Consider the following 10,102-nt stretch of genomic DNA (forward strand, 5'->3'; position numbering starts at 1 on the left):
TGATTCTGAGGAACCGGTTCCTGCTAGAGAACCTGTTGTATCTGAAGCTGAGAAAGAGATTTCTCAGAAGGATTCTGAAATTGGGGGTTCTAGGCTTCTCAAGAGGCTTAGACGAATGACAGGTCCTGAAACTCCCAAGGAATCCAAATCAACAAGGAAGTACAAGAAACAGAGGGCACAAAGGCCAGTTTCAGATGATGAAGAGGAAGCAGCTAAGGAAGGGGATCAGGAATCTTTGATCTCACAAGACAAGGAATTTGCTCCAGTCACTTCTTCTCCATCAACTCCATCTCAGGAAGCTGTATCTGACAAGGCTAACTCACCATCTGTGTCTCTTGTTGATCCAGGCACAAGTGCTGATATTGATGTTCAACACTTGGTTGTGTCTGAAGTATTTCTCTTAGAAGCTCCAACAGCAAATAATCCTTCCACAACACCCGTTACTGATGTTGTTCAAACTCCAGAGTTATCAACAACACCTTCTCTGCATCAAGATGCTGATGATTAGACTTTAGGTGAGCATCAGGATATGGCTGTTGATCAGAACTTAGTATCAGATCAACAATTAGAGGATGATGAAGCCTCCATTGTTACTCACACTGTTGTCTTATCAGAAGATACTGATTCTTTAAGTTCTGATGCTGCAAATGCTGGAGATACTGGTGAAGCTGCTCCAACTGTAGATGCTGATGAAGCAGGTCCTTCCGGACATACTCCTCAAAACACTCTTCCTAAGTCTGAACTGGTAAAGAAGTTTGTTACCGGGGATGCACCAGTACCTTGGAGTGAAACTCCTGCAGGTCAGGAGTGGACTAAGGAATGGAACTCAGTTTCATGTGTTCCAACTGCAATACATCTTGCTGAGCACTTGACTAAAGCTGATGAAATGTTAAATTCTGATGATTTAAAAACTCAGCTTAGAGTCACTGCATTGAGTACTAAACATCTACAAGGTCTTCATTCAACTACTCATGCAGAGCTACACAAGATTCAGGAGAACTTTATCAAACAAGAACAAGTTTGGAAAATTGATAAGAAAAAGTTCTTTCAACCTACCATTGACAGGATTGCTTATATTGAGAAAACTCAAGAGAAACAACAAGCTCAGATTGATGAAATTCTGACAAATCAAGCTTCTCAGCAATCGCAACTTACTGAAATCCAATCCTCAGTGGAATTACTTATCTCTCTTTTACTACCTGCTGATGCCAAAAAGGGGGAGAAGGTAATTAAGTCCAAATGCAACACTAACAAGACACTGCAAGGAAAGGATGATGGAAATGATGATCGAGGATACTCTGGAATGGGTAGCGGTCATAATCAAGGTAGAAGGTTTACATCAAGACAAGCTAGTCACAGGACAAGTTCTGATACTGGGAAAAGAATAAGTTCTGCTGCTGGTAAAAGGATAAGTTCTGATGAACTTCTAGATCTTGATGAGGAAATGTCAAGACAGTTATTTCTTCAAGAAAATCCAGGAATGGACTTGGAAAGTTTAAAGGAAGAAGAAGCTAGACTTAAATCAGAGAAAGTCACATCTAAATCTGAAGCTTCTGGTAAAAATTCACTTCCAAAACTCAAAGGCATTGTGATCAAAGAAAGGACACATACTGAAGCAACATTGGCTAGATCACAACCACAGATAGATCCAAGATCCAAGGGTAAAGAAAAGGTTGGTGAACCTATCAAGGTTTATGTACCTCCTGAGGAAGAAGAAATTACTGATGAAAAGGATGATCTTGCTCTGACTTCAAGAAAAGTTCTTAAAACAACCTCTGACATGGCTCAAGTTGTTCAGAGTCAAGAAATTGTAAGTTCTGATATTCAGAAGAAGCAAGTAACCTCTGACAGAGCTCAAGTTAACTTGATATCAGAAAAAAGATCAAAGACACTCCTACCAGGATTCACTAAAGCAAAACAGACTCAATCTTTGAAGACTACTGCAAGTGGTTTTGAAGCAAGAGTAGTTACTGGAAAGGAAGCTAAAGATAAAACTGGATTGGGAAGTGCTGATGAAAGAAGAGTACACAACACTACCAATGATCCAACTTCTTTGAGTGAACCAGGTATTGGAGCAACTCCTGAGAGATTGAATCAACTGGAATCTGTACAGATGGTTTACCATACCTACTTGAAAGAATACATCATGTTGTATTTCATGACAGATGGTAGGGTTTATCATATAAGACAAAATGCCATTCCATTGAAGTATTTTGAAGAATTGGAGCATGTACTTTTCTTACTTCAAGTGGATGACAGAATAACAGAGACTGCTGCAAACTACTTAAAAGAACAGATTCAGAGACAGAAGAGGCTTTATTCTGTTAAGTCTGACATCATATATGTTCCAAAGTACAGAGATCACAATGGTGATATTGTTGATATGAAGCCTAATACTGCACAGATCAGAACATATCTTGGTATTAAGGGACTTGAATTCAATCTGGAGTCTGACAAAGCTTATGTCATAAGACTAGATCAGGAGTTGAGAAAAGCAAAGATCAATGATCTCAGAGCTGCAATCTTTCAAACTGGTGAAGATACTGCAGAGCTTAAAGATGTCAAAAGGAGAATGATTGATGAACTAAGATATGCTGATAAATGTTTGTTAAAGAACTATCTCAGAACAAATCCTGACATCAGGGAGATCAGAAAATGATGAAGCCAAGTCGAAGATCTACAACTGCTTAAATTCTGATATTTATACAGACTGAAGTTGTTATCAGAAGTTGAAATTGGTAAAAGCTTTAAGGACTGTAAGTTGTAGTTATCTAGTCTAATTCTCATGCATTTGTACTTAATGTTTTTGACATCATCAAATATCTGTTAAACTTGTATATTATGTTAATTTACAAGTTGGGGGAGATTGTTAGATATATTTGATAATGTCATGGCTAATATGTTTTATGTTTAGCTTTCAGATCTTACTTGAACAGGATAAATCAGTACTTAACTGTTGATCAGTACTTATACTGGAAGTCAGGACTTAAGGATATCAGTACTTATATTATCAGGAGATAATCATCAGAAGTTAGATATCACAACTTAAGTGCAGAAAGACAATCAGATAAGGACAGTAGCTGATTAAAGGAAAGAAGATCAAGATAAACATAAGAAGAGATATGCATGAAGAAGGAATTCCGTGAAGAATGGAATACTTGGAAGAAAAGATATCTTATTGATATATTTTAGGAAGCAGAATTATATTCCATATTAATTAGCGATTATCTTGTAACTGTGAAGTATATAAACACAGACATAGGGTTTACACTAAAAGTGTTATCATTATTAGAGAAGATTATTCATTGTAACCCTAGCAGCTCTCGTGATATTTGTTCATCACTGAGAGGTAACAGTTCCATACTGTAACAGAGTTTATTGTTTCAATAAAGTTTGTTTTCTGTTACTTAAGTTCTTAAAGTTCGATTTGAGTGTACTATACACTGTATTCACCCCCTCTACAGTGTGTGTGTGACCTAACACATCCACTGTTACAATGAATAAAAAGAATCACAAGATAACGTATGCTTCCTCTTCTTCATTGTGGTGTGCTAAAACGGTCTTCTTAATCTTCTCTCCTTGCTCCTTGCTTGTTTTATTCTTGTTTGATACTTACTTGTTATTGTGAAACGTCTCTCAAGTAGGTTTATATAAGAGTCCACAAGAAACAGCAGTCTCAGAAGCCCAATAGAAATTGAATTATAAAAATCCAGAATATAAAATTACGACCCCAGGCGGCCGCCTCAGTTCCCACGCGGGCGCCTGCATCTCCAGGAGGTCACCTGCATATCCCAGGCGGGCGCCTGCACAGCTCTAGAAAAATTATCTTTCTGTTTCTGATTTTGCTGATTTTTTCGCACAACTCCCTGCAACTGATTCCAAGTACTCCCCTAGGCTTATTATGATGAAATCTCCCTAATTACGCAAGTTATACCCTGAAATGCAAAAACACTAGAAAAACGCATCAAATACACAAAATACTTGATTTTAAGACATCAATTCAAGCCATTATAAGACGTTCTAAGTGGTATAAAATGCCACTTATCAGTACCAATATTCCGTAAATATAAATAGCCAATACAATATCTTATTTTGTATAGATAATCATAAGAAACGGTAAAATTATATAATTTCCAAAGAAAAACCCTAGAATTTATCATGTTCTTCATAATCAAATGAGGATTCGAAGGCGTTATCGAACTCCGATTTGGGCGTGCAAGTAGTCGAATTGAAGCTCGTGACGAGTAGAATCAAGTTTCATAATCCATATTATTGCAGATTCAACAGGTTATTTACTGATTATTTTATTAAATTCGAATTTAATCATGATTAAATTATGACTTTTTGATTTTGAAGTCGTTTATGTGATTTGATGATTGCATGTTGTAGATAATTGAATTCTGGTCAATTTGGTATATTATATGTTGAATTTTGAGTTCAATAACATCTTTAAAATTGAGTTTGATTCTCGAATTTATGAAATAAGGGTTTATATAGTATGGATGTTCTTAATTGGAATTTAGGCATTTTTGATTTAAGGGTTATCGGTTGATTTGATTGTTACCAATTTATAAAGCATTTAAAAAGGAATCGATTAACGGTAGTTTAAAGTACAGAGGATTCGTGGGTTGTGCAAATCGGAAAAAGAAACGAGTTTGCCGGTGTTTAGGTCGAATTGGTCGGATTTTTAGTTCCAGCAATTATTTGTGTTATTTGTTGCTCGATTCATGTTCATGGAATGATTTAGAAAGAAAACCATACGTGAACCATGCCAAATGATCACGTTTTGGCCAAGAATGGAGCTTGGCCGAGGTTTTTAGTCGTCGGAATCTGGGAAGAACTCCGGCATGTTCTTTTTTCTTTTTTTATCATAGGTAACCCGCAGCTGCTACCCTTCGGGTATGCACTGGGTAAACCCTACGGGCTCACGCAATGGCCTGCAAACCACGTGAACCAAGGTAAACTGCATTTAAGCGATAGGCTCTGGCTCAGGAGGCATAATCATAAATTCTCCTCCCGTGGGATTCAAACCTGTGACCAAGAGGATAGTTCTTCCCAACCCGGTTTTGATCCATTTCAATTCTATTTCATTTTTATAAAACCGTCTCTAGGTTTTCTTTTTAAAATAAATTCAGAAATTCATTATTTAATTTCTAAAATTTATTTTTAATTCCAAAAATGCGGTTCACGGGGTTTGCAGGGTATTGCGTGAGCCCGTGGGGTTTATCCAGTGCGCATCCGAAGGGTAGCGGTTGCGGGTTCCCTACGATAATATATATATATATATACACATACATACATACACATACACATATATACATACACATACACATACATACACATACACATACACACATACATACATAGATACATACTCATATATTTTTATATGTCATCAATTTAACATCGTCCTCCAACATAATGAAATAGCCAAATATTATATTAAATTATATGAAATAAAAAATAATATAAACTGTTTATACACATATGTAATAATTAATTATGTGATATATAACGTATACTCCCACTGTCCCATAGGTTGTCAACATCGTTAGAGGGGTTTGTTGAGCAAAATAATTCATATGACAATTATGCCTCTACATTAATATCTATATAATATTTAATTCACCGCGTCATTCATTTATTAAAAATTATCAATTGTTATATAATTAATATGTGCATATATACATACATATATGCATACGATAAATATATGCATATATATAATTTAATACATGGACATACACACATACATACTCGTATATTCTTATTTGTCATCAATCTAACCCCGTCCTCCAACATAATAAAATGGCGAAATATTATATTAAAATTCAATGAAATAAAAAAATAAAATGAACTATTTGTACATATATGTACGATATATACTTCACCATTAATCATTCTATGACATATATCGTATACTTTCACAGTCCCATAGGTTGTTAATAACATCGTTGTTAGATAGAGAGATTTAAAAATGAATTATGTTAAAGAAAAAATTAAGAAAACGGGGGTAAATTTTGGAGCCATTATAGATATAATATGATATTTTTGAAAATGTTAACAATATTTTGGAACATCGCAAAATAGAAAGTTCAGTGACTACACTTACAGTAGTGACGTCAATGCCTATATCGTATGACTCATCAATCACATTTCTAACACATAAACGCATTAAATAATTAGAAAACAAATTAGTAATTATTTTATATTTAGAGTGATTGATATACATCAGAAACACGTAATCACTTGTATTTATTTTATTTTCTAAGTATTAACATATTACAAATACCATTTAATTATGAAGTGTCCAAAAATGTATTAACATAATCTATTAATTTTTGCGGATGCATCATTGCAAATATAACTCAATAACTCGTGCCCATATGCATAAACAAATAAATTATTAATCCATTAGGTAACAACATAAATATATCGCCAACAATTACGGCGAAAAAGTTTCAATTAGCACAATTTGGGGTGGTGTATTCATTTTAGATTTTAAAAGATCGATAATAATCCATGGATTTTAAAAAAAAAATCGTTGATTTTACTTGTTCTTGGATTTTGACGGAGTTGATAAAAAAATCTTGCAGAGTCTTGCTGATTTTATGAAATTTTCAAAAATCTTTCAAAATCTCATATATTTTAATGAGATTTCAAAAGTTTAAAAATGAACTAGCAAATCCATTAAAATCCACCACTTTTTCAAATAAAAAAATCCACGTACTTTTAAATACCATCAGATTTTGATGGATTTTTAAAAATCCAAATTGAATACCACCAAATTTCGGTAGACTTTTTAAAATCCAAATTGAATACACTCAGATTTTAAAAGACATTTTTAGTCTCTATTGAATACCGTCAAATTTTAAAAGATTTTTTAAAATTCAAATTAAATATATCTCGATTTTAAAAATTCAAAAAAATACTTTAAAATCTTGATCGAATACCCGTAGATTATGTCCTCCATTAGAGCTAGTTTTATTACAAATAAGCCAAGTTTATTTTTTACTAATTTATGTAACTCTTTCCCTCAAGCAAAGGGAAGCGAGAGAAATACAGGGCTCCAATTATTTCACACACCCTGCTTTTTATCAGTTCTTCTTCAAGCAGAGTAAGTAAATTTTATTATTTTCAATTGATTTTTATTTTGTTTTGGATGTTTCTGATCTATACATACATTTTAACATTCTCTTTATATGTAAAGATTGAATCTTTACAACAATTATGCACTCTCAGATCCAACCATTTTAATCTTTCTTGATTCATTCATAAAGATTTGTGTTTTTTTGTAGCATCATTTTATATTTTGATTTGTTCTTCATAATTGAATCTTTATTTAGTGAAATGGGTGTTTAGGGTTTTAGCTAAATTTTATTTTTGATGTGTAAATAGTTTAATTTTTTTTATTTTGATTTGTTCTTCCTGATTGAATCTTTATTTAGTGAAATGGGTATTTAGAGTTTTAGCTTAATTTAATTTGTGATGTGTTTATATAGTTGAAATTTACTTTCCTATGAATTTTACCTTGGTATAAGTAGTTTTAAATTTTGGGTCTTTTTTGTTTCTTTAGATTTCGATTCGAGTTCTTATGAACTGTGAAGTATAATTTATTTGGGGGGTTTAGTATGGCTGAAATGAAATATGGATATCCAACTACATATCTTCATTTCACTGTGATGTATACAGACCTTATATAAGGTTTTATGTAGTGTTTCTTATTGGGGTTTTGTCGTGGTGATTGCGATTGTGTATGGATATTATTTCCGACTTCATTGGGATTCCTAAGTTATGGATGTTTTTATTTGGATGAAGTTATGATGTTAGTAACCAAGCTATCTGAATTTTCACTTCATTTTAGCATTGCAAAATTGAGGTCGTAAGTTGGAGTGGGAGGAGATGTTAACATTGTGTTCCCTTAGTTAGCTATTTACGGGAACGGTTAACTGTTAATTTACTGTATTGATATGTATGATGTTTGGATTTAGGTCTATTTGGGTATAGATGGCATCAAAATTGGCTCAATTAAAATCCAAGGCATGCCAAGCCAAACAGTTTGTGGCCACGCACGGAACTTCATATTACAAACAGTTGTTGGAGCAGAATAAACAGTACATTCAGGAGCCAGCCACTGTGGAGAAATGCAATGAGTTGTCCAAGAAGTTGTTGTACACTCGTCTTGCCAGGTTATACTTCATTTACCCTTTGCTACTCTTTGGTGCTTTAATTTTTTCCCTGTGTCTGTGGGATCACGTACATGTATAGGCTGTTCCAAATTTCTAGTGTCCATAGAGTCAACCTGCCTATATGCGAACCTCTACAAATGTATTGAGATTTGAAGCCATGTATTATGCTGTATTGCACAAGTTGGAATTATACGTGGTCTTGGATTTTAATATAAGTTCAAGATATAATTCTATCTTTTGCCATTCTGTCCTGCCATGGTAGTACTAGTTTATATATGTTCTTCATTGTTTAGCATGTAAATAATGATATATGTTATGCGTAATTAGATAGACCTCCAAAAGTTCATTCGTTTGCTTATATAGAGTTTTGTGATTCTATGAGTTTTATTACTTAGATTTATTATTGATTTGCAAAATCCTAGGGGATACCTTATTTTAAATTCAAATTGCAGCGTCTGGTCAGAAAATATATTAGATTGCTTGCAAGTGTATATCAGTAAACAATAATTGTGATGACCGCTGAAGAGTTTAAATGGTTAATCTCTTTTTGGTAGCACTTTCTGTATCATTTTCTTGGTTAGATATGACTGTTCTTGACCAGAAAAACTTCATAGATCATCTCTGTTCGCTGAGCGGGTTGCTTATTTTGGGAGTAGGGGCTGTTGTTTGGGGTGTTGAACAAAGGTAGAGAAGAAGCTTTATATAATGCTTCTGTTAGAAAATGATGATTGCAACTTGCAAGTACCGGGATTGGAGTGAGTGACTCATTGCAGTAGTCCGTGCCCAAATATATTATGATGTATATAGTGAATCTTATCTAATTATTGCATGGATGAGAAAATCAAGTTTCAGATAATTATGCATTTTATATCATACCAGTATGTAATTGAAAGATAAGCTACCACCTTAATTTCTATTATCAAGTATAGATGTAAAAAGGTATTAATTAGCATTATTGACCTCTTTTATTTATTATATTTCAGTATTCCCGGTCGTAACGAGGCAATGTGGAAGGAAGTCGATTATATAAAGCAAACATGGAAGAATAGGAAAGACTTGAAAGTGGAAGATGCCGGCACTGCAGTTGTGTTTGGATTGGAGTGTTTTGCATGGTATTGTGTCGGTGAGATTGTTGGAAGAGGATTTACATTTACTGGTTACTATCCCTGAAGTATATGATCAGTTCGGTTGAAAGTCATTGTTGACAATTAGTTGTTACGATCTTCCTTTCATCACTAGTGCAAGTCGCTGGCACTAATAGAGGCAAGATTTTGCATTGTTTCATACTAATATTTTGAGCAAAGAAAACAATGATAGATTTTGTTGCTGTAATAATCTATACCCGGCGGCCGGCAGTATCATATCCCCTTGCGGGAATGCTTTTGCATTGATCTTGTTGATCCTTGTATTTTGAAACTCTTCCTATTATTTTCAATTTGCAGCTTCTTATTTATCTTAGGTATGGTTAATCGATTCCCGGACCATTGACTATATAATATTACAGTCAATATTCTTTTTGTCTGTGAGCATTAATGTATATTACAGACACTGAGGATAGACACCAAATTTGTTTAAATTGTGTAGTACCAATATTATTACTACAACACAAGATTCTTAAATACCATTGTTCAATTTGTTCTCAACACTGGTCATAAGTAAATTCCATAATAATCATTATTCATCATAGATTACATGGCAAAATGATGGCTAAATTTTATATAACATAGCCAAATTCCTTCGTATTACAAAATAATAAAAAAATCGCAATTGTCACCATATTTTGGTAATTGGTCACCTAATTCAAAGCTGGATATTAAATCTGGCCCCAAGTTCCGATCCAAAAAACTCACCCATCAAACACAAAGTTAATTTAAAGGAAGAACATTTTTGAATATATTTAATTAATTAAATGA

At 33.7% G+C, this 10,102-nt stretch overlaps 1 protein-coding gene across 1 annotated transcript; it reads left to right on the forward strand.

Moving 5' to 3' along the window:
- The first annotated feature begins 6,986 nt into the window (after window positions 1-6,986).
- Window positions 6,987-9,647, forward strand: LOC141704032 (uncharacterized). The gene is made up of 3 exons (XM_074507381.1): window positions 6,987-7,117; window positions 7,992-8,189; window positions 9,173-9,647. Exons 2-3 carry the CDS (start codon window positions 8,008-8,010, stop codon window positions 9,357-9,359), a joined length of 369 nt encoding a protein of 122 aa, XP_074363482.1. The 5' UTR covers window positions 6,987-7,117; window positions 7,992-8,007; the 3' UTR covers window positions 9,360-9,647.
- The last annotated feature ends 455 nt before the right edge of the window (window positions 9,648-10,102 follow it).

Source organism: Apium graveolens, unplaced genomic scaffold (genome assembly GCF_009905375.1).
Source record: "Apium graveolens cultivar Ventura unplaced genomic scaffold, ASM990537v1 ctg7324, whole genome shotgun sequence".
Classification (NCBI taxonomy): Eukaryota; Viridiplantae; Streptophyta; class Magnoliopsida; order Apiales; family Apiaceae; genus Apium; species Apium graveolens.

Bases quoted from the DNA above. Each gene is read 5' to 3' on its own strand.
- LOC141704032 (XM_074507381.1), top strand. From the start codon at position 8,008: ATGGCATCAAAATTGGCTCAATTAAAATCCAAGGCATGCCAAGCCAAA. The intron at 8,190-9,172 runs GTTATACTTCAT...ATTATATTTCAG, and splicing joins TTGTACACTCGTCTTGCCAG to TATTCCCGGTCGTAACGAGG.